General features: G+C 37.1%; 1 protein-coding gene across 1 annotated transcript in view; it reads right to left on the bottom strand.

The window, feature by feature from the left end:
* The window catches only part of LOC134645605 (M1-specific T cell receptor beta chain-like), a 48,056-nt gene extending 24,186 nt beyond the window's left edge, over positions 1–23,870 (bottom strand). Inside the window, exons 1-3 of the mRNA XM_063499106.1 lie at positions 23,822–23,870; positions 23,391–23,678; positions 5,605–5,612 (exon numbers count right to left, since the gene is read on the bottom strand). Of these exons, the coding sequence (XP_063355176.1) occupies positions 5,605–5,612; positions 23,391–23,678; positions 23,822–23,870 (345 nt within the window). The remainder of the gene's footprint in view (positions 1–5,604; positions 5,613–23,390; positions 23,679–23,821) is intronic.
* Positions 23,871–26,461: the final 2,591 nt, after the last annotated feature.

A 26,461-nucleotide genomic window follows, 5' to 3' on the forward strand; every position in this document is an offset into this window, starting at 1 on the left:
TACACAAAGTTATAGGATCACATAAACTTTAATAAATTTGACTGTTATAAACTACAGTAGAAACTCCAAAATGACACCAGAATGAAAAACAAAACAAAACAGGGAAATCCCTTTTTTGCTATGCTTATATCACTAGACTGTTTATACTAACAATTACAGCTTCACCTTCTTAAGGTAAACATTTGGTTCTTTTTACACCATGTAGCCTGCAAATTGAATAAGATTGATGACGTCCCAGACGTACCAGTTAACGACTTAATAATGTGTCAGCAAGTGAAGTTGATGTGTTGTAAAAAGAAGTACTTGGCAAGTGTAAAAACGTTTTTAAAAAACTTTGACAAAGACCAAACTGTAAACAATGAACTCAGAGGGTCTCCAAAATCGGTTAAAGGAAGTGGGCACCCCAGGCTCACTGGTGTGTATGTGGGGTAAGGACACTCTGAGTTCAAAACCACTGAAAATTTGGCTAAAAACACATTTTTTGAGGCACACTTCAGCAGCCTGGTTCAGGAAGAACAAGGTTTTTAGCATTGGCATTTCACCTAAACACATCAGTGTGCTGGCAGCACAGAAGTACATGGCTGAGTCTGATACAATCACACTGCTGATGCTCAGAGCTCCTGTTAGCATGTTCTTTATTGTGCTGTTATTTGTGCTGTTGTAGGTTAAACACGGCTTCATTCAGCAAAGGTCTGTGAAAAGAGTCACGTCACTCATGAGGTTATAGGAAAAAATGCTTTCAGTAAGGGAGTGGCATTAAGCCACATCGCTGTGTGCTGGCAGCGCAGAAGTAAACAGCAGCTTGTGACAGTTCTGCTCTTTGAATGACAAGTTCCCTCTTGCATTTTGATATCCATACTCAATGAGGGTCATAGACTGATTCTGTTACATATACTGATACCAGTGCATTAGAGCAAGGTTCCCATCATTATGACTGCAGTCGATCTGGACTTTACTTTTCTGTGCCACTGTTTGGTGAGGAGATTGCTGAAATGTGGAGAAAGCAGAATAAAAATGTAATGCATGTATTTCAGGCAGAGACAAAAACCAAAACAAAACAGGAAACCAGATCTCTTTCAAAATAACAATACAAGTGAAAACTTATGAAATGATAGACTTCTTATGCTGACCCCTGGAACAACAATCAGTGGAAGACCCACCTCACAACTGACAGAACTGAAAGGATCTGCCTGAAACTATTAGACACCAGCAGAGATATTGTGGAGTCCAAACCTTGATAGGTCTTAGTTGTTCTGGTGGCATAAAGTGTTTTTGACCAGAATTAATCAAGTGGAAAACTGTCAAAGTTATATTCTGGATATTCTGTTATTGCCAATTTCAAACTTCTGGGTAGATTTATCAGTAATAACACTCCAGTATTAAATCATTATCATTTACACTGCAAATGTTACAGCTAACTAAAGTAGTCATATACTGAGTACCAACACCTGCTCACTTATCTGAACAGATCAGCTTTGTGGTGATGCACAGACATGACTGAACTTTGCAGAGACAGTTCTTATACTTATACATAAGATAAATTTGCTTTATTTGCTTTTATAACAATTATTGTTTCCTTTTATGTCATGTAGTCCTGATACTTATTTATGGGGCTCTTAGAGTTAAACACATCAGCTTTCACATTTATCCATCTTCCTCTTATCTTCCAGTTTTTCTTCCTGTGAGATTGTTGTTTAGCTGCAGATGCTTTCCTAACCACTGTGCTATTCTGGAAGCACAGTAATACAGAGCCGTGTCTTCGGGCTCAACAGGGTGTATCTGCAGGGTGGTTTCAAACATGGAAGCCCGAGACATGGTGTACTTTGATTTTTCAAAAGGAGCTTCAATGTCCCTGGAAGTTTGACCAGAAGAAAATGTCACTAACTCCAGTTTCCCACTGCTGCTTTGTCTGTACCAGTACATGTAGTAATATTGATTGTCATCTTGTTTACAATCCAGGGTCACATTTGCGGTTCCTTCATGACTGAAAATAAACTGAGGCTGATCAATTTTAACACCACGGGAGAAATCTGGAAAGCAAAGAGACAAAGGCAAATCAACAAATTCAGTGAAAAAATATGATGAAGAATTTCCAGAGATATTACAGTTATCTAATATGAGTATAAATGTTCTTACCAGTAAATATCAAAAGGACAAAAAAGAGGAAATTCATGTTTACATTGATTATATTATGACAAATAAAAATATATCTTTCTGCATTTAAATTTCTATCAGACTGAGCAGGCACAGCACTGATGCAACTTATTAAACTGCTGCAGTCAAAGCTTCTGAAATAAGATGAACAAACCACAGTTTTTCATACAGACAATCTGAAGGGGTTCATTTTTACAGCAGCAGTCTCCCAGTGGCCACCAAGCCAACTGCAGCTTAATTTCCTTTCTCCAGAGATTCTGATACTGATTCTTCTCTTAGGTTTGTTTTTTTTCTTACTTTTCTGAAGATTTGTTTGCTCTTTTCACAATTTTACTAAACCTCAAACCTGCTGTCTTCATCCTTTATTGGATTAACTGTGCAGCTGCATGTAGAGTTATGGCAGATGGTTATACAAAATTATGATTTACAAACAAATCTATTGCTTCCAATAAATACGGTATGGTCTAAACTCTTTTGGTGTGCACAGACACACAGATGTAACAGTTAGACATGTGACTTTAAAATGTTTTGGCTTATTCTTTGTGCAAGAGGTAATTGGTGTTAGTCATTAACTTTTATGTGATATTAAAAGTAAGAACAAGGTTTTTAGCATTGGCATTTCACCTAAACACATCGCTGTGTGCTGGCAGTGCAGAAGTAAACAGCAGCTTGTGTAAGTTTTGCTCTTTGAATGACAAGTTCCCTCTTGCATTTTGATATCCATACTCATTGAGGGTCATAGACTGATTCTGTTATATATACTGATACCAGTGCATTAGAGTAAGGTTCCCATCATTATGACTGCAGTCGATCTGGCCTTGACTTTTCTGTGCCACTGTTTGGTGAGGAGATTGCTGAAATGTGGAGAAAGCAGAATAAAAATTGAATGCATGCATTTCAGGCAGAGACAAAAACCAAAACCAAAACAGGAAACCAGATCTCTTTCAAAATAATAATACAAGTGAAAACTTGTATTATTGAAATGACAGTGAAATGACAGACTTCTTATGCTGACCCCTGGAACAACAATCAGTGGAAGACCCACCTCACAACTGACAGAACTGAAAGGATCTGCCTGATACTATTAGACACCAGTAGAGATATTGTGGAGTCCAAACCTTGATAGGTCTTAATTGTTCTGGTGGAATAAAGTGTTTTTGACCAGAATTAATCAAGTGGAAAACTGTCAAAGTCATTATATTCTTGATATTCTGTTATTGCCAATTTCAAACTTCTGGGTAGATTTATCAGTAATAACACTGCAAATGTTACAGCTAACTAAAGTAGTCATATACTGAGTACCAACACCTGCTCACTTATCTGAACAGATCAGCTTTGTGGTGATGCACAGACATGACTGAACCTTGCAGAGACAGTTCTTATACTTATATATAAGATAAATATGCTTTATTTGCTTTTATAACAATTATTGTTTCCTTTTATGTCATGTAGTCCTGATACTTATTTTATGGGGCTCTTTTGATTCAGCTTCACTGGCTCCCTGTCAAGTTCAGGGTCCAATTTAAGATCATAATCATGACTTATAGGGCCCTGCACAGTGTAGCTCCAACTTACTTAAGTGATCTTCTTCTTTCTTATCACCCCAGCAGGTCCCTGAGGTCTTGTGACCAGGGGTTGCTGGTTGTCCCGCATACAAGGTTAAAAACAAAAGGTGACAGAGCGTTTGTATCAGTGGCTCCCAGACTCTGGAACTCGCTTCCTTTGAGTTTGAGATCTGTGGACTCAGTCATGTCTTTTAAAAAGCAGTTAAAAACCTATCTGTTTAAACTCGCTTTTGGTTAATTTTGTTTTGTTTTGGATTTTAATGTCTGTTTTCTGCCTGTGTAAAGCACTTTGTGATTTTTATCTTGAAAGGTGCTATATAAATAAAATTTTACTTACTTACTTACTTTACTTAGAGTTAAACACATCAGCTTTCAGATTTATCCATCTTCCTCTTATCTTCCAGTTTATTCTTCCTGTGAGGTTGTTGTTTAGCTGCTGAGGCTTTCTAAACCATTGTGCTATTCTGGAAGCACAGTAATACAGAGCCGTGTCTCCAGCTGCAACAGAGTGTATCTGCAGGGTGGTTTCAAGCACGGAAGGCCGAGACATGGTGTACTTTGATTTTTCAAAAGGAGCTTCAATGTTCCAGGAATTTTGACCAGAAGAAAATGTCACTAACTCCAGTTTCCCACTGCTGCTTTGTCTGTACCAGTACATGTAGTAATATTGATTGTCATCTTGTTTACAATCCAGGGTCACATTTGCGGTTCCTTCACGACTGAAAATAATTTGAGGCTGATCAATTTTAACACCACGGGAGAAATCTGTAAAACAAAGAGACAAAGGCAAATCAACAAATTCAGTGAAAAAATATGATGAAGAATTTCCAGAGATATTACAGTTATCTAATATGAGTATAAATGTTCTTACCAGTAAATATCAAAAGGACAAAAAAGAGGAAATTCATGTTTACATTGATTATATTATGACAAATAAAAATATATCTTTCTGCATTTAAATTTCTAACAGACTGAGCAGGCACAGCACTGATGCAACTTATTGAACTGCTGCAGTCAAAGCTTCTGAAATAAGATGAACAACCCACAGTTTTTCATACAGACAATCTGAAGGGGTTCATTTTTACAGCAGCAGTCTCCCAGTGGCCACCAAGCCAACTGCAGCTTAATTTCCTTTCTCCAGAGATTCTGATACTGATTCTTCTCTTAGGTTTGTTTTTTTTTCTTACTTTTCTGAAGATTTGTTTGCTCATTTCACAATTTTACTAAACCTCAAACCTGCTGTCTTCATCCTTTATTGGATTAATTGTGCAGCTGCATGTAGAGTTAGGGCAGATGGTTATACAAAATTATGATTTACAAACAAATCTATTGCTTCCAATAAATACGGTATGGTCTAAACTCTTTTGGTGTGCACAGACACACAGATGTAACAGTTAGACATGTGACTTTAAAATGTTTTGGCTTATTCTTTGTGCAAGAGGTAATTGGTGTTAGTCATTAACTTTTATGTGATATTAAAAGTAAATGCACCAAATTGTTTTAGGTCAGTTCTGTGTAACTTTGAAAATTTGTAGACTGCTCCATCTTTATAAAAATTTTATATCAAACCAAACAAGCCACAGCCCCTTCCTGTTGTATGTGATGTGTGAGAGACACACTTGCTATTTGTATGAGTGTCTGGTCTGTGTGTATCACTGTGACTGGCAGCACAGTAGTAGGTGCTGCTGTCATTGATATGCAGCTCAGTTATTTGTAGAGAGAAGTTGTTTTTGGATGCATCGAGAAATGACTCTAAGCGTCCCACAGTTTTATCATATTCATTTAAAAGGAAGTCGACTGGAGCTCCATGGTAGTTCTGTCTGTACCAGAGCATGGTGTAGCTGCTCATGCTGAACCCTGAACCCATTTTGCACTCCAGCATCACTGTTCTCCCTGGGTCAGACATTTGATCTTCAGACTGAAGCACAACAACAGTCAGACCTAGCAACCATGGTAGAGAAAAAACAGGAAAAAAAGTGAATTTACTCAGATTTGTCACTTATATAGTAAGTATAGTAAATAAAGTGTGAGTAAATACACAGAGCACCCACCAGAGTGAATAAAAAATGAGAAATAAATAACTGCTATAACCATGTTAGTGATGAGCTGCCTTCAGTGGAATGATACAGCAGATGCAAACCTCACCACATTTAATGCAAAAGACATCATGAGCTGAGATCACATGATCACATGATTTGAGAAGTATCATCTATAACCCTCCTTCATGATCGACTGCTTTATTTTTATTCTTTTTGAAATGTTGCCTGTATTCTGTGCTGCTGTGACATTAATCTTTTGTTCCCAGCGTCAAGCAGCATCATTGCAAATAAGAAAAAGTTAGTGTCTACATTTTAATTTGATCTGTTATTGTATATTTTACACATGTTGGTATGGGATATTGTATTTGTTTTAAATGTTATATACCTATGTGGTATGTGACTTTTGTTGCCATGATGCCAGGTCTCTCTTGGAAATGAGCTTTTTAATCTCGATGAGATTTTTACCTGGATAAATAAAGGACTAATAATTATATTAAAAAAATATATTAAATTATATTAAATTATATTACCTGCCAAACTCATAAGATGACTGGTTTTGATCAACTTATTTTTACTTGATTAAAGCCAGAAGCAAAACATGATATTGTGATATGAGATTGTCACCAATTTAAAACTCCTTTTTGAACATGTTAATTATAATGGATATTATTTAACTGTTGTTGTATTATTTTAACAAGTTCAAATTAAAGCCACACATTATGTTACATTACAATACACAAAGTTATAAGATCACATATATACTTTAATAAATTTGACTGTTATAAACTACAGTAAAAAACTCAAAAATGACACCAGAATGGAATAAACAGGGAAATCCCTTTTTCTGCTATGCTTATTTCATTAGACAATTAGACATTAGACAATTACAGCTTCACCTTTTAAGGTAAATGTTTGGTTCTTTTTACACCACGTAGCCTGCAAATTGAATAAGAATGATGACGTACCACATGTACCAGTTAAAGAGTTAATTATATGTCAGCAAGTGAAGTTGATGTGTTGTAAAAAGAAGTACTTGGCAAGTGTAAAAACATTTTTAAAAAACTTTGACAAGGACCAAACTGTAAACAATGAACTCAGAGGGTCTCCAAAATCGGTTAAAGGAAGTGGGCACCCCAGGCTCACTGGTGTGTATGTGGAGTACAGATACTGTGAGTTTGAACCACTGAAAATTTGGCTAAAAACACATTTGTTTTGAGGCACATTCCAGCAGCCTGGTTCAGGAAGAACAAGGTTTTTAGCATTGGCATTACACCAAAACACATCACTGTGTGCTGGCAGCACAGAAGTACATGGCTGAGTCTGATACAATCAAGCTGCTGATGTTCAGAGCTCCTGTTTGGATATTTTCTCTTTTAATGTCAAAGCGATTGTCAAATTGTTCTTCCTTGACAGGGACATTGCCGAAGTAGCTGTATCCTATGAGGCTCATTAAACCATTTTCTTTTTGCTGGTACCAAAGCATTAGATAGAAATCATTTTTATCATGACTGCATGTAATTTCAACATTGGATGTTTCAGTGACTATTCTTGGATGAGATGGCTGAAAGGTCACACTGCTGGCTTGACCTGTGTGGGGAGAAAGGCAAATGTTAAAGAAGGTAATGTTGAAGTCATGTTAAAATAACAAGTGTTGTAAAAAGTGCAAGAAAATTTGAAATAATTACTTGAAAGCAAGACGAGAAGCAACCCGATCACAGCTGACATCCTCCAAGTTTGTGCTGTTGTAGGATAAACACGGTTTTTATCAGTGAAAGTCTGTAAGAGACACATCACACCTGCAGGCATAGGAAAAAATGCTTTTAGTAAGGGATTGGCATTAAGCCACATCACTGTGTGCTGGCAGCGCAGAAGTAAACAGCAGAGTGTGACAGTTCTGCGCTTGGAATAGTAAGTGTTCCTGTTGTTGCGCTTCCTCTTGTCAACTTGAATTGTTCTTCAAACTGACCCTCAAATGTTTGGGGGGTATTTTGATATCCATACCCAATGAGGGTCATAGACTGATTTTCTTTCATATGCTGATACCAGAGCATTAAAGGAAGGTTCCCATCATTATGGCTGCAGTTGATCTGGACTTCACTTTTCTCTGCCACTATCTGTGAAGGAGATTGCTGAAATGTAACAGCACTCACCTGACCTGTAGAGAAAATACAATAAACATATTTGTGCAAAAACAATAACAAACCAAACAAAATACATCCAACAAAATCACCTCTAAAAAAACGCATATTTTGAACATGACTGTTCAGGCATATTAAAAGAGTTCCACAAAGACCTGAAGTTTGACATCTTACAATAAAGACTGACGAAGAAACAACCAAAGGCATACAATGAAGACATCGTCAGGCACTGATGTGACTAGAGTAGTTCTCTGAGATTAAGACTGTGAAGCAGTAGCAGTGTCGGGTTAATTCATCACCACATCCTCATGATAAAAGCTTCAAACTACGTGCTGTGCCTCCACCTATCGGTTGAATTGGTTTAGTCCTGCCCCTGATGTGCTGCTTTTTAAATTCTTGATCATAATTAAACCAGTTTGAATGTGCTCCCTGCTAACTTTCTATTTCTTCTCTGAAATAATGAATGTGGCAATTCTTCCACCTGCTTTTTTACCATTTACATCCTTTATTTAAATGCACTCTTCTTCTATATTAAATCCATAGCATGTAAGTTTAGTGAAATGCTATTTCTCCACAAGTCCAAAACATTTATCACCCGGTTAATTTGCAAAGATAAACTGACAGATAGAGAGATACTTATTGATCCCACAAATAAAATTATTGTATTACAGAAGCAAGATTTTAATGGCAAGGATTTTCTGATCTGCTTTGCCAGATGTGGTTGCTTTTGACCATATTTTTTGGCCCAGAGAGTTGTTGGACTGATTTTGGCTGAACTAGATAGTTGGAAGATAAAACTTATAGTATACTTAAGTATAGATTCTCATATATTTAGATTTCCTGACTTTTACTGTGCAGTAAAGAAAGTTGAACATTTAAAAAATCATTTGAATGTCTATCTAACTTTCATAGCATCATGCTGATGTTTTTACAATCCTTTCCTTTTCTCAAATTTCTTCTTCTTAATATTATCATTACCTGTAAAACTTGCTTCCACTTCTAATAAAGACTGTTAGAGCACTGATATGGTGTCACATGGTTTCTGTGGTTTCCTGTTGGGGTATTAATATCTGCTTGACTATTATGGAGGTTTTTGTATTGGAGGATGAGCATGTTTATCACTGTGCTTACTTGCTGCTCCAAAATATTCTCCGCTGTCTTCGAGGTGTTTTGGGTTCAGGATGTGAAGATAACCAGTTTTCTCTCCATCTCCACTCACACTGAAACGACCTTCAAAACCTGGCTCAACTTTTGGGGTTTTATAATATATGTATGCAACCAGTTTCATGGAGGTGTCTCCTGCTGAGCAGTGATACCACAGAATTGTGTCATAGCCCGAGATGTTATGAGTTAAGGTCAGGTTTATTTGAATGTCTGGTTTTCCTAACAGTTGAGTTGGAGACTGAAAAACTTGTTTATGTTTATTGGGGTAAACTCCTGTAAAGAAATAAAGAAGCACTGTTAGGTGGTGCTGTAATGTTTTGCTACCAGAGAATAAAAACCTTCAGCTTTATCACTGGAAAACAGTGGTAGAGAAGGTGTAAATATTTCACCTCCAATTCCTCCAGAGTTAGGTGTTTGTAGAGGGTTATTTTACAAATACATTAAAGAAGAAGGTTAACTAATTAATTACCTTTAATCCAGAGAAAGGCGATGATGGTGATGATAAGATAAGCTGGTGTCATGTTGAATCTCAAGAACTGAATGAAGTCTTTACTGTGCTTTGAGAAACAGAAGGAGGAACAGGAAGTGATGTAAAGAGATCAGCATATAAGATGAGATATAAAATAGTGAGTAAAAGTCTTCCAAGAAGCCAGACTTTCTTTTAATTTTTCGAGTGGTCTGTAACAATAGATCTCCTGTTTGTCTTACTTTGAGTTTCTCAGTTAAGATACTGACTCCATTTTTTATTTGTCATTTGTCTTCTAGCATTAAAAAAACATTTGGATTGGCTAATTACAGTATGAATACTATTTTCATCTGAAAGGCTTTTATTTTCATATATAGGATGTTCAGTTGAGTTTAAAAATGGTTCTCCAGGTGTTTTAGATGTGTATCAAAGCATTTCTTTGGACACTGGTTACTTTTGCTATTGTAGTGACTTCTAAAAAAAGCTGTCGTAATGATAGCTAAGGTCCATGCCCTATCATTACATGTTTCAAATGATGAGCCATGTATGAGATCAATGAAATTAAAGGCAAATTTTTGTTACAAAGATTCATGTCACCTTCTTATCTGCCAGGCTGTGTGAGATTCTTCTCTAACTATTAGGGATCAGGTATGCTGGCTGACAGGTACTGTTGGACTGGTTACTGGACTGGACTGGTACAGTGTCTCTCTCAGATTTCACAGGCAGTTGTTTTGTGGTCTGATCTTGGTGGCTTGAGTGTTCACGGTTTTGTGTGGAATCTCGTGTCTGACCGGTGTTTTCACCTAACTGATTAATCATTTATTAGTCATTTGCAAAAATTTTAATGGTAAATATTTTCTGATTTCCTTTGCTAGATGTGGCTGCTTTTTGGCCATATTTGGGCTTTTTAGTTGGTCCAAGATTTTATTGAAAAGTCATTTGTGAGTTGATTACAAAAAGCAGAGAAGATCTGAAGGCAAACAGATCTTCTGTTTGGTGCACAAAAATAAATAAAACTTCATATAGAAACATAATGTACAGAGCTTAGTTTGCAATCTTACCAAAAATGAATAGTTATTATTCAGTTGTTGTGTATTTAAATTGTATCCAAGTTGCAAATCACTCATAAACGACTCTCCAATACGAAGATTAACATCACCTGTAAAGCCTACATCCAGTTCTAATGAAGACTGCTGTTAGAACACTGATACTGTGTCACATGGTATCTGTGGTTTCCTGTTGGGGTACTGGTATCTGCTGGATCATTATGGAGGTTTTTGTATTGGAGGGTGAGCATATTTATCACTGTGCATACTTGCTGCTCCAAAATATTCTCCGCTGTCTTCGGGGTGTTTTGGGTTCAGGATGTGAAGATAACCAGTTTTCTCTCCATCTCCACTCACACTGAAACGACTTTCAAAACCCGGCTCAACTTTCGGGTTTTTATAACTGACATATGCAACCAGTTTCATGGAGGTGTCTCCTGCTGAGCGGTGATACCACAGAATTGTGTCATAGCTCGAGATGTTATGAGTTAAGGTCAGGTTTATTTGAATGTCTGGTTTTCCTAACAGTTGAGTTGGAGACTGAAAAACCTGGTTTTGTTTATTGGGGTAAACTCCTGTAAAGAAATAAAGAAGCACTGTTAGGTGGTGCTGTAATGTGTTGCTGCTGGAGAAGACAACCTGTGCACGTCAGCTGATTTCTGGGAAAATGGTGAAAGTAAATATTTATATACCACCTCCAGTTCTTCCATCTGTAAAGCATTTTAAGGGAATTAATTTACAAATATATTAAAGAAGAAGGTTAAATAATTAATTACCTTTAATCCAGAGAAAGGAAATGATAAGATAAACGGGTGTCATGTTGAATGTCAAGAATTGAATGTCTGAGTTTTTACTGTGCTTTGAGAAACAGAAGGAGGGACAGGAAGTGATGTAAAGAGACCGGCGTATAAGATGACTGTTACGCCCCTCTGGAGCCCCCAATCTCTTTGCAGGGGCAGTGCAAGAGTATTCAGCTGTTGTTAATTGATCACGCCTAGTCAGGTGTGGATGAAAGCAAACCTGAGGCAGGCTTTCATGAAGTAGAGTAGTCTTTGTCATAGTGGTACCTGCTATTTTAGTCAACTTGTTGTGTAATTTAAAATAACACCTCTTCTCTGTGAAACTCTGGTATTAGTCTGTGGCAGGGCGTGGTCTGCGATGCTGCTGCAGGTGAGACTGACACACCTGCGTTGCATCTACAATCAATACTCGCTGGCATGTTAGAGGTGAACAAAACAGGCAGGGTTATGGGCTGGTACTAGCAGTTGTTTTGTGTTATGATCTTAACCGATCTATAGGTAAATATGGTAGTTTAATCCACAAAATTTAAATAATTGTAATTTTAATTCAAACTGTTTAATGCAAACTAAGGGGCTGAGCCCAACCCCTGGAAACCAGGACATTATACCACCAATAGTTGACTGTGGACTTGTTGCACTGATGGCATACTGTCAGAATACTATGCTGGAATTCCTGAGACTGAGCCATTCTTTTACATTGATTTTATGCACCTGTGGCAATAGACGTGACTGGAACCCCTGAATTCAATGATTTGGATTGGTGAGTTAATACTTCTGGCAACGCAGTGTATGTATGAAGGGTGAAAGGAAAGCAGTAGTATAATAAATGTGCTGATAAGCTGGGAACTCAGTAAACCACAAAAACAACCCATGATTGTATGGGAGATAACTTACTCTTTAACCTACATTCATGGGTAAGCAAAAAAGAGGTTTTTGTTAGGAGAAGATGGATGTTTGATGCAGTGTGCTTCCCTGGCTGCACAAAAGTAAGTCGCAGTGTGCTCAAGTGGTTTAAGGTTGATTATGGTGAGCAAGCTATGCTTTTTCTCTCCTTCCAGATCTCCAGATAATTTGAAATGTTTTCTAAACGGCTCCTCCACGCTGTCATTGTTGAACTTTGCATATCCATATCCAACAAGTTTCAGGGCCATTTCTCCCCGTCGCTTCTGGTACCAAAGCATCACTCTGTAGTCAGATTTTTCATGTTTGCACAAAATCTCAACATTGGCATCAGCCTTTTTGATGACAGAAGGAGACTGAAGGATCTGAACCCCGAGTGAAAAACCTACAAAAAAGCCCAACAACGACTTAGATTTACTTAAACAATGAAACAAAATAGAAACTTGCTGATCTAGAGGAAAGTTGAAATTACCCATAAGATGACCTAAAATAAGTAAAATGATCATTTTAGTTCTCTATCCTGTGCAGCTGCGAGATAAATGTGATACTGATGAGGGTTGTCACTAGTATGTAGGTTAAAAAAAAAAAAAAAAAAAAAAAAGACATGAGGAAATGACGTATGTATCACATGACAGGGATCCCAGAGAGCAGCTGGATGGCTGAAGGTTGCTTAAATACATAAAACCACAGTTGATAAAAGATACAAGCTTTTAGTTTTTGTGTAACTAACAGGAAATCTGCCTCAGTGTGCATACCGTGCTGCACAGTAATACACTGCGCTGTGCTCAGACTCTTTTAGACCCGCTATAAACAGAGACCCCTTCTTAGCTGTATTTCCACTTAAATCTCCAGTGATGTTGCAATACTTTTCAAATTCTCCTTCATATTTTATTGTGCTATAGTCCACATATCCAATTAGTTTCAGAGCTGTGTCTCCAGGTGACTGCTGGTACCACAGCATCACTCTGTAGTCAGTTTTTTCATGGGTGCAGATTAGTTGTACAGCATCGCCAGCATTTCTGATAGCAGCAGAGGGAGACTGATGGACTTGAACTCCCAATGAAATACCTGCTGTAAGCAGAGGTTGACACATCAATGATATAAAATGTGAAAGCAAAGATTGTAAATCTCATTTAAGTGTGAAGCAGTTACCTGTGAGGAAAAGGCAAAAAAGAAATCTGATCATTGTGTAGAGTTCTGACATGAGCTACTATAAAATGATGGTTGTATCGGAGCTTTTAAAACAAGAGAGTCTGTGCTGTAGGTGCTTTCTCGCAGAGCTGGGTGTCATTGCATGAAGAAACCAGTGTGATGTAGGCAGAGGAGGAGTGGCTTCATGTGATTTAAGCTCTCCTTTTATTAGCTTTCCCAACAAATGACATTTTTGGACAGCTTTCCTTATAACAAACATAAAAAACAGCCACAAAATACGTTAGCCAATGAAAACATGATTACATCAAACCACAGTACAACCACAAAAGCAGGTGTATGTGATCAGTTTATTCCCTTTCTTCTTTTTAAACCACTGATGATTCCACATTGTGCAGTTTTTGTAAGGTTCAACGAGCCTTTTTGTCATTGTGCTTCTCTTGCAGCACAGTAGTAAACGGCATTTTGCTCTTGTCCTGTAAGTTGAACTATGAGAGAACTCTTCTTTGCTGTATTCCCAGTCAGGTCTCCAGAGATGTTGAAATTATTTTTATATGGCTCTTCCATTGTGACATCTTTGGAGTATAAATACCCAATGAGTTTCATAGCTGTGTCTCCAGGTGGCTGCTGGTACCAGAGCATCACCCAGTAGTCGGTTTTATTATGGGTGCAGAAAATCTGAATTTTGTCACCAGGTTTGCCACCAAGTTGTGCAATAATATCAGAGGGAGTCTGATGAACTCTAAGACCCTGAGAAACACCTGTATGAAGAACAAAAAAAACAAAATACTATTAGTTATGCTCTGATCAATCCTGAAAAAAAGCTAAACTAAATGTACAGTATTAATCAAACATCAACAAATATAGTTGAAACAAGTTTTTACCTGCCAGGCAAAAGAGGAGAAACGCAATCATTTTGAGCAACTGCTCAAAAAGCGACTCAGACTACACTTGGGCTTTTGCATGAGATGAAAGTGACTTATAGTGGCTGATAGTGATGGTGACTGAATTGAAACTGAAGTGATAAAGAAACACAATCACTTCCAGACAGAGAAAGTCTTCAGCTACTTGGGAGGAGCCAGGAGTTCAAGTGAATTTATAAGGACTGAGAGAGCCTAAAAGAAAAACCTATTTAATCAAAACTCCAGTCAATATAAGTGAGGCAAATAGTTTCTGTAGCTTCTCAGAATCTACATTTTGTGATGTGATAGATGGAGAGAAATTTATCAACTCAGAGGCCATAGAAGTAATTATCTCTTGCTATCTTAGTAAAAGTGATTATCATTGGACAAAATTCATAGTTGACATTTAAAGTAGTTTTGTTTGCTGTGAACTTTGTTTGTGCCCTCTGAAATCTTAACTACCTACTTTATATTTCATATGCTGCATGTTAAGGTGAAGTATTTCTTGAGCCCTAGTGCCACCTGGTGACATGATATAAAATGCGTGTTTTTTTTTTCTAATATACATCTAATTGATTAGCAAACAGTTTTTGCTCAGCTTCTCATGCTTCTCGCATCACTGTGTCTGCCAACAGCACAAAAATACACCCCGCTGTCATTAAACTGCAAGTGTTTCACTGTGAGAGTCCCAATGTCAAAGTTCTTTTTGCTGGCTAAATATTTTGCTTCAGAGGCATCTCCATATTCGATCTTTCCCCCAAGAGGTTTGGAGAGGATGAAGGTCATGGTCTTTCCCGGTCGTTGAATGTACCAGTATGTCTGGATATAGGTAAAGTCTTTGTTATGGCTGCAGTTCATCTCTGCAGAACTGGACACATAACTCCAGCTGATTTTAGGATATTGAGTAACATCCTGGCAGTGACCTGTGCAAAGAAAATACAACATTCAAACAGAATTTGATATCTTCTTATATAAGTTGTAACAAAAAGTGTATTTATTTTTTTCTCATTTAAACTTTTTTCCATATTCATTGATGAACTATTACAGCAATCAGTTTTTAAAATAAGCAGAAAATATCTCAGGTATTAGTTGGCAATATTTTAAATAAATAGTTTAAATGTTCCAGGTATTCCTTGACATAGGAAAACAAGAACCCAAAACAAAACTAAACTTGGTTGTTGCAGTGCACACCATGACTATAGCAGAAAATATTTGCATTTCAAATGTTAATTATTAATTACTACCTTGAAGCCAAAGGGGAAAAATTACAAATCTAATGAAAACCTGCATCATGATAGTGCTCCAGTTTCCTGAGATGCTGCCACTGCAGATATACTGAATATCTGAGGGCATTTAAATACTGAGTTGCCTGACAGAAGGAAGCTAACTTTCAAAAAAAGGAGGGGAAAAAACCTCTTCACAGGTGCTGGTGTAGCACCACGTGCTGAGGGGAGAACACATGGTGAGGTTTTTGTACTGAAGTGCAGTGCTTTCTAGCATTGTGTTGAGTGACAGCACAGAAGTACACTGCGCTGCTGTTTGGGCCCAGTTTTTCTATTGTTAGTGTGCAAGTCTTATTTTTATTTGCATCTCCTTTTAATTTCACATCAAGTCCTTTCTCAGGATTATCCACGGTCCCGTACACGTATCCCAAGAACTGCAGATGTCTGTTGTTCATTTGCCTATACCAGAGGATTCGATCATAGCCCTGAATACTGTGAGAACAGTTTATTTCGACTTCTTCTGTTTCCCTTGAAATGTACAGCTGGGCTGGAGTCTGGTAAATTTGGGAATTCAGCAAAGAACCTGTGGAAAAGACATTAAAAATACTGACTACAAATGTGACAAATTTTCCACATGTCAGTTTGTGCATATATGATTGACTAGATTGAGTAAGTAACCTTTATAAAAACCAAGAAGAGCAACACTTTAACAACAATATATATTTGCAGCTCCTCATTACTTGAAGAAACAAGTGTTGTAGAATAGAAAAATGACCAGAAATTAAGTGTTTAAGTTAATACAACCGATCTACTTCTTCTGACAACTAATCCTAGTTTTAGAGACCATAGGAACCTCATGGTTGCAAGCAAATACCTCTTATAAAAACATTTTAAAGAATAAATACAATAAAATACTTATTTTTACCTGAAACATGGAAAAAACCAACAAGAGAACAATACAAGAGAATGATCATCATTGTGTTCTCTGACTTCAGTTTAAGAGCAGTCTGGTTATAGGTTAGCCTTTCAGGAATACAAGAGACCAGGTTTTCAAGGTGGGTGGTGTCCTACGGGTTCCTGCTCTTCTATATGTTATGTTAAATGCTGCTAACCACCATACACCGCTGCCTCAACAAAGATATGCTGCCATCTTGTGAAAGAAAGTAAAACAAACCCGTAAGACTATATCCAAAGTTAGTCAGAAAACAGTCCCTTTGTAAAATCATTAACTTATTATTCATTAGTAGATGTGTTCATTCATATCTACTATCTTGCTTCACAAGACAAGTTACTTGTCACGTTATTAATAATAAAATGTGTTAAAGGTATTCAATTGTCCTAAATTGTCCAATTTGACTGGGTCTTAAATGTTAGTGAGAAGTAAACAGACCATAGTTCCTCCATCATTATTGTCATGCTTTATAGTTTGACCAGTTCTTTCACGCTGCTTTATGTGTAAAAACTGCTAACTGATACTGTACATTAGGTAAATGAATGGTTACAGCTTATGTCAGAAAGGTAAAAAAAACAGATTTCCAAAAGCAAGGGAAGTGTTTCTGGGGAGACAATAACCCGACGGACCAGTAGCAGGAACCAAAATATGCGAAGAATTGCGCCGGGAGACACCTAAAAGAAGTGGAGGATCTATCGGTTTTGTGAGGAAAGAAAAGATGAGAGGTAAGCGTGTTAGCCTAAGTATTAGCCTAAAAATTCGTCATCAGTATTATATGAATCATCAGATTAAAATACACTTACCTAGCATATTTTGGTTCCTTAAACTAGTCCGTCGGGTTATTGTCTCCCCAGAAACACTTCCCTTGTGCTTTTGGAAATTTGTTTTTTCCTTTTTCTGTTTTCGTTTTTCCTGTTTCCCTTGTGTTTTGTGTGCTTTTGCAGCATTTTTCTTATTGCTGGTATTTTCTTAAGTTGCAGTCCGTTTGGCCTCTCAGGGCTACTGTAAAAATTCCTGTTCCGCAGGCATGACAGTTGGCTACTTCAGCCCCCGATTAAGACCAGCCTCCTTGTCAGTCACTTAAATTGATCAGATGCAAGTTTAATGATAAATGAATATTTCTTTCCTTCTTTCTTTCCTTCTTTCTTTCTTTCTTTCTTTCTTTCACCATGGTTAAAACCAGCCTTTTAATCTTTGAATTCAGTTGTTTTCAGTCCCATTGCCAAAGGTGTATACAGTCAAGCACATAGCCATACAATCTGTCTTCGACAATGTTTGTGGAAAAATGGGTTGTTCTAAAGAGCTTAAAGCACGGTTCATTAATAGGATGGAACCAATGTAACGGTCAGTTAAGTGGTTATGTAAGTGTTATTGGTATTAAAGTGGTATTATTGCATAGTCCATGCATCTGTGGCAAAAGGCACAGTGCATCAAACTCACCAGTGCTCTGCTCACTTAATAACTGGGATGAATTTCAAAATAAAACATAGCACTGATAATTTAAAGTATTGGTCAGTTGTTTCTTATAAACACCATTGCACCAACGGACATGGCTAAGATTAACCTGTTTATTTGACAGTAATATTTAAACTATGTTTGAATATAAACAGTCTTACTGAAGGCTTGAGGTGTTTGTTTAGTATAATAGGATGTGGCAGCTGTATTTCGTTATTGCACAGAAGAACCTCATATTATAATATCTGATCTGGATGGGGAGCAAGACCAATGTTGGCTAGAAGTGTGATCCAGGTGCAGAAGGCTGTGAGCTGCAAAACTGAAATGAAAAAGAAAAAAAAGTAGCTGACAGGAGGTTTTTGTATTGAGAAACAATGGAATATAGCACCGTGTGGCTAGCAACACAGAAATACACTGCACTGCTGTTCGGGTTGAGACCTTTAATTGTTAATGTGCAGGTCTCGCCTTTAGTTGAACGCCCAGTCATCGTCACATTTACTCCAGTCTCTGGATATTCTTTATCGACATTCATGTATCCCAGGAGCTGCAGCTCATTATTTTTTGATTTCTTGTACCAAAAGATTCGGGTATAGTCCTGGATATGATGGACACAATTGATTTTGGCAACTGTTTCTTCAGATGTGTAGAAAGATTCAGCAGGAGTCTGGTGGACTTTGTCAATGTGAGAAGACCCTGCTGAAAGAAGTATGTCTGTATTAAGGAGACTAATGCAAAACAATTATGCAGTAATAGAATATTTTAATTATAGACTTAATTAGCAACTGAAATAAAAATAAAAGAAACAATAATATTTACCTGAAACCCGTACAAGTCTAAAGATTACACACAAGAAGATGATCATGATGCAGTGTTTTCTGGGTCTCGGTCTATTTGATACTGAGTTTCTGCCTTACTATAGGCTGATATGGCGATTACTGTATTCCTACTTCAGAGGAAACCCTCCCACTATGTAAGCATACAGAACCTTTAAAGGTGGGTTGTATCTCATCACTTCCTCTTTTAACATTAAAGCCAACTACTCGTGCACACCACTCTGGACCAAAATGTGTGAGAAGAACCAAAAACACCACACAAAGCAGTTTAATAAAGCTTGCTTTTTACCCTAGGTAGTGTTATAAGCTCTAGATGTAAAACCTTAAACATCTCACACAATGCCAGTATTTTCATACCTAAACAGTTTCCTTCTTTTTGGGATTGGAGTCATCACTGCGGTCCAATCCTCAAGTTAAATTTACTGAAGACATATTGAATATTGAGGATGTTTTTTATACTAGGATGTGGTAACTTGAATGCTGCATCCCTGTTCGTTATGAATCATATATGTTAATATGTGATCTGGGTTAGAGAACAAATGCGTGCTGGTTTGAAGTGTAATACAGATACATGGGGCTGTCAGCTGCAACAAATGTTGCTTTGCTGCTCATGAGGAACCTTCTATTGTGATATCTGATCTTTGTGACACCAACATTGGTTATAATGGCTGATTCCAGGTGTGAGAGGCTGTGAGCTGTAATACAGATATTAAAAAATGTGTTTGATAGGTTTTTGTATGGAAGTCTAGCGATGTGCACTACTGTGGTAACTAGCAGCACAGAAGTACACTCCACTGCTGTTCAGTTTGGTTTCCTTAATCGTTAATGTGCAGTTCTTGCCTTGACTTGCACTCCCTTCCATCACCACATTCACTCCAGCCTCTGCATTACTTCCTGTTAAAAGCATGTATCCCAGCAATTCTAATTGTTTCTTTGACTGTTTGTACCAGAGGATTTGGTTATAGCTTGAAATATTATGAGAGCAGGAGATTTTAGCATCTTCTCCATTTGTGTAAATATCAGCTGGAGTCTGGTAGACTTTGTCGCTGATAGAAGAACCTGTTGAACAGATATCAACCAAAAGTAAGAGACAATTCATTAACTTAAAACTTAAAAATGATGTATTTAAAAATTCAATTTATATCCTGTTATATTTCTAATACTCTTTAATTCTGGCTTAAATATATTCAGCACAATTATGCTGTTACCTGAAACTAGAATACAGTTTAAATGAAAGCTCAGGAGCAGAATAATCACGATCATCATCTCGCTATGAAAGGTGTTCTATGGTTAAAGTAAGACTAAATCTGCTTTAGAGCAAACAGTCATTCAGTGGGTGGAGCTTATTATTAGAACTGTCATGGTGTCAGCCATGTTCAACTTACAAGTCTTTGCAATGATATACTGCAGCGCCATGACAGGAAATGTTACAGGTGCACAGGGCTGTGAACTCTGAGAAGAAGAGATGAAAACTGATGATTGGGAGGTTTATGTATTGGGGAGCAGTGATACATTGCACTGTGTGACTAGCAGCACAGAAGTAAACTGCACTGCTGTTCACAATGAGTCCTTTAATTGTTAGAGTGCAGGTGCTGCCTTGAATTGCACTCCCATTTATTTGCACATTGGCTCCAGTCTCTGGATATCCATCGTTCACATTCATGTATCCCAGGAACTGCATCTGATCGTTTCTTGATTGCTTGTACCAGAGGATTTTATCATAGTACTGAACGCTGTGAGAGCAGCTGATTTTAGCTGTTTCTTCAGCTCTGTAGTATATTTCAGCAGGATCCTGCTGGACTTGGTTATGGAGAGAAGAACCTGTAAGATGATTTATACAAAAATATTTTCAGGACAGGAGTTTATGACAAGAACAACTATTTTTTTCATTACATAAAATACAGTTCTTGAATCACTGGTACTCATAAACACATTATCCGTTTGAAATACAAGGAACAATTAAGACTTTATTACCTGAAACCAGAATAACGTCAAAGCTTAGAAAGAAAAAAAATATCATGATGCTGCGTTTTCTGACTAGACTAAACATCAGTCTGTATAATGTTTCTGTAACAGTGTGTACTGATTCCATCTCACTTATAGCCCCTCCCATCAGGGAAGTAGCACAACCTTTAAGATGGGTTGTGTGTCATAGTACTTTCTCCACTTCTTGATCAACTACCACTGCACACCACATTTAGAATTGTGCATAATAACTGTTGCGGGTAAAAATGACTGTTTAAGCTCCAAAGTAATCATATTTCTCGGTAGCTGAGCAACTCACAAACATGCATGTGACTGCAGCCAGTTTAGACTGCTGGGTTGAAAGTGATACACAAATGTTACTAGTACCATGTTGATATGATTGCCATCAGACTTTTATTGACTCCTGTCCCATTATAAAAGTCTACCTATAGATATCCTGTCACTATGTCAAAGATAGTCATGCAGATGTAAGAAGCTTTGAACTGTCTGATATGACTAGTAACTCTCCTACTCTGTGCTAAAGACCAACACAAAAATACACTGCACTTATTTGCATTTCCATTCATCTTGACATCAACTTCACCCTCTGGAATTCACGACTTCCTAATATATATTAAAGAAACTCAATCTGACTGAAATTTGGTTACTTGGACATGAACCTGTGAGAAATGACAAAAAAAAACCCTTTTTAAAGATCACAATAATAATGGAAACATGACTCAGTGCAAGGCTGGGATGTTAAGAGGAGTGTGAGTTCATTATCATTGTTTTAAGACATGTATCTTATAAACTCTTATAAAGCTCTTTCTTTGTCTGCATGAAACAGAGCATTTGGTTATAAGATCTGAAGGCTACATGAGCAGTAGATTTTTGAGCAATAAGAGCAGCCTCGTTTGTGTCAACGAAACAAAAACAGTGAAACAATTGTGTTTATTGTGTTTACATCTTTTTAGGTGCTGATTATATCGGCCTCTGCAAAAAAATTAAAAATGAATTACTTAATTTAAAGGTCATCAGTCACAAATTCAACAAATTCAATTCAACAAGTTGATAATGACGTGTGAGAATTTGTAACATCTCAGTGTTCTTGCTGAAATAAGACAGTGCACATATTTTGAATACTGGAGGATGTGGTGGTTCAAATAGTGCCTTGCTGCTCATGAGGAACATTCTGTTGTGATATCTGATCTTTGTGAGACCAAGATTGGTTATAATTGTTGATTCCAGGTGTGAGGAGCTGTACAAAACTTGTGTTGTTAGGTTTTTGTATAGAGGTGGAGTGATTTGCTGCACTGTGGAAACTAGCTGCACAGAAATACACTCCACTGCTGCTCGGTTTGATATCCTTAATTGTTAATGTGCACTTCTCTCCAGTTCTTGCACTTCCATCCATCGTCACATTCACTCCAGCCTCTGGGTTGTCGTCGTTTAAATACATGTATCCCAGAAATTGTAGCTGTGTCTCTAACTGTTTGTACCAGAGGATTCGGTTATAGCTTGGAATACTGTGTGAGCAGTTGATTTTAGCATCTTCTCCTCTTGTGTAAATGTTAGCTGGATCCTGGGAGACTTGGTCACTTAAAGAGGAGCCTGCTGAAGAGACATCAATCAAAAGTAAGCCACAACATGTAAGAATACGCCTTAAAATTATGCTACTTAAAAAATACAAATATACCAACATTATAATAATAGTGTAGTTTCTTATTAAAATGCAGTTAATGTATTCATTGTATTACCTGAAACTAAAATACAGTTAAAATAAATGCTCAGAAGTAGAATAATCATGATGCTGTGAAAGATGTTCTCAGTTGTGATGAGAAAACAAACTCAAGTAAACCATCATTCAACAGGTGGAGTCTTATTATGTCCTCAGCTTATACCATAGCTCTGACAGACATGACTACACATTCAGCCTACCGGTTCAGTATAAAAGTCAAAGATAGACTGCCACCTTATGACAGGAAGTGTTACAAGTTCAAAGAGGCTGTGAGCTGTGAGAAGAGCTGAAGTTGGTTATTTGGGAGATTTAAGTGAAATGGAGCAACCTCGTTGTTTGTAAAAGTGACAGTAAAAACAATTTATTGCTGAAATCAATATAATTTTAAAGGTTGAATAGGAAGATGATGACACTGATGGCAAATCTTATCTCTTTAGAATTTGTAGATGTAGATGAACAAAATGTGCATTTGTTTTAGATTTCTTTCAACAAAGAGTTGTTGCTTGTAGTTTAATGACTTCACCTGTTGTTTTTCAGTTCTTTTTTTCTTGTTTAGTGACACAAATTTAGTTTATTTTAGGACTGAACAAGTGCATTACAGTCAAGTTCAGTGTCTTAAGTGGAGCTGGATGGTAATTATCACTGAGAGAAGATCAGTGCATTTATGTATCTGCAATTAATCAACATCTTCTGACCATGTCTTCGTTTTTTGCAGAGTTCTCTTCTCTTTAAGAGCAGAGTAGAAATCTACAATAAAATAGTGCTCATGTTGAAATCCTACACAGGAGATATTTTTATTATTGGAGGTTTTTATTTTTTTAGAGATGTGGCTTCTTAAATATGTAATTGTGTTTATTAGGTTTTTGTATTGAGGTGTAGTGATCTGCAGCACTGTGGTAACTAGCAGCACAGAAGTACACTCCACTGCTGCTCAGTTTGAGATCCTTAATCGTTAATGTGCAGTTCTCTTTTTGATTTGCACCCCCGTCCATTGTTACATTCACTCCTGGTTCTGGATAACCTTTGTCAATATTCATGTATCCCAGATATTGTAGCTGTTTCTCTGACTGCTTGTACCAGAGGATTTTGTTATAGTTTTGAATACTGTGTGAGCAGTAGACTTTAGCATCCTCTCCTTTTGTATAAATGTCAGCAGGAGTCTGGTCGACTTGGTCACTTGAAGTAGAACCTGTTAGACGGACATCAACCAAAGAAAAGACGCAAAATAGAAAAATAATAAAAATGTGTTATAAAATGCAGCTTAAATACAGTTATAGTGGTAGCTGTGGATAATACTGTTTTAAAGTGTATTTAATACATTCAGGGCATTACCTGAAACTAGAATATTGTTAAGATAGATGCTTAGAAGTAGAATAATCATGATTCCTTGATGCTCTCAGTTCTGCAAAAACGTTCTTATGAACAAACCATCATTTAGCAGGTGGAGTCTCAGCATCCTTATCTTATTATCATAATCGTCATAGTTTCAGTCACTACCGCCAACTTACATTCGTGTTTCAGTGTAAACGTTTGAGTAAAGGTATACTGCCACCTAATGAGAGGAAGCGTTACAGGTGCATTGGGCTGAAATGTTGTTATTGGGAACAGTTAACAAGAAGAAGATGAGAAGAAGATGATTGTGATGTTGTGTTTTCTTGCTGAAGTAAATATCAATGTACTTGATATTGTGTTACGTCTTACTGTATGTTATTATGCTCATTATTTCTCCCTCCCATTAAGTAAACAGACCCAACCTTTTAAGGTGGTTTGAGTTACACAAATTGGTCATCATCTTAAAGTTTTCCTTTTTACTTTGAAGGTTGATATCTTTGTTTTGTACATTTTGTCCATAGCAGTACCTTCTACTGTAGTTACTCACACTGTAACTGTAACTACGTCATCATTTTGATCTGTGTAATTAAAAGAATCTCAAAATTAATTCTTAGTGATTGGTAAAAGAAAAATTTACTTGTATATCCAGATGTTTAAAGAACATTTTTCAGTATAGAAGCTAATTTAACTACGTTATTTACAGCCCGCTAAAGAACAACTGAGGAACAACTCTAAATATATGTAAATATTTGAGTCCTCAGCGTGCTGAAATCAGACGCCGCTGGTATTTTGAATATTAGAGGTACTTTTGATAAAAGGATGTGGCAGCTTACATGTTGTATTGCTGCAATTTTCTATTATAATATCTGATTTTTGTGAGACCAACATTGGTTATAATGGTGGATACCAGGTGTAAGGAGCTGTGAGCTGTAATCCAGATATTGAAAAACTGAGATGGGTTTTTGTATGGAGGTGCAGTAATGTGCACCACTGTGGTATCTAGCAGCACAGAAATACACACCACTGCTGTTCAGCTTGATTTCCTTAATTGTTAATGTGCAGTTTTTGCCTTGATCTGCATTCCCATCCATCTCCACATTCACTCCAGTCTCTGGATAACCTTTGTCAGTATGCATGTAACCGAGATATTGTAGTTGTTTGTTTGACTGCTTGTACCAGAGGACTCGATTATAGCTTTGAATGCTGTGCCAGCAGTAGATTTTAGCATCTTCTCCTTTTGCATAAATGTCAGCTGGATCCTGGGAGACTTGGTCACTTAAAGAGGAACCTGTTGAACAGACATCAAATAAAAATATGATACAACATCTTCTGTAAAATATAAAATGCAGCTATACAGCTAAAATTGAAGCACTGTATAATACTGTATATATACTGAACATATTCATGGCATTACCTGAAACTAGAATATAATTCAAATAGATGCTTAGGAGCAGAATAATCATGATGTTTTGTGCTGAATGATGTTCTCAGTTGTCTTAATCATTTCCAGTTTTCTGTCTGAGTAAACTTTAATAGGAGGAAACTATAATTCATTGGGTGGAGTCTCAGTAATCCTCGGGTTATTATTAGAATAATTCACACTAGTCTGACTAGCGATATACTGCCTCCTTCTGAGAGGAAGTGTCACAGGTGCGAGGGGCTGTGGAATGTGTACATAGGCATAAGCATTGTTTTGTTTTGTTTTTTATAAGGAACCTTTTGTTATAATATATGATCTTTGTGAGACCAACGTTGGTTATAATGTCTGATTTCAGGTGTAAGTGACTGCAAGCTGCCATACAGAAATTTTTAAAATGTGTTTGGGAGGTTTTTGCATTGAGGTGCAGTGATGTGCAGCACTGTGGTAACTAGCAGCACAGAAGTACACTCCACTGCTGCTCAGTTCGAGATCCTTAATCGTTAATGTGCAGTTCTTGCCTTTATTTGCATTCCCTTCCATTGTCACATTCACTCCAGTTTCTGGATAACCTTTGTCAATATTCATGTATCCCAGATATTGTAGCTGTTTCTTTGACTGCTTATACCAGAGGATTTCATCATAGCTTTGAATACTGTGTGAGCAGTAGACTTTAGCATCCTCTCCTTTTGTGTAAATGTCAGCAGGAGTCTGGTTGACTTGGTCACTTGAAGTAGAACCTGTTAGACAGACATCAACCAAAGAAAAGACCCAAAATAGAAAAATAATAAAAATGTGTTATAAAATGCAGCTTAAATACAGTTATAATGGTAGCATTGGATGATACTGTTTTAAAGTGTATTTAATACATTCAGGGCATTACCTGAAACTAGAATATTGTTAAAATAGATGCTTAGGAGTAGAATAATCATGATTCCTTGATGCTCTCAGTGCTGCTCCTTTGTGCAAAAACGTTCTTATGAACAAACCATCATTTAGCAGGTGGAGTCTCAGCATCCTTATCTTATTATCATAATCGTCATAGTTTCAGTCACTACCACCAATTTACATTCGTGTTTCAGTGTAAACGTTTGAGTAAAGGTATACTGCCACCTAATGAGAGGAAGCGTTACAGGTACATTGGGCTGAAATGTTGTTATTGGGAACAGTTAACAGGAAGAAGATGATCGTGATGTTGTGTTTTCTTGCTGAAGTAAATATCA

Source organism: Pelmatolapia mariae, linkage group LG16_19, assembly GCF_036321145.2.
Source record: "Pelmatolapia mariae isolate MD_Pm_ZW linkage group LG16_19, Pm_UMD_F_2, whole genome shotgun sequence".
In the NCBI taxonomy this organism is placed as follows: domain Eukaryota; kingdom Metazoa; phylum Chordata; class Actinopteri; order Cichliformes; family Cichlidae; genus Pelmatolapia; species Pelmatolapia mariae.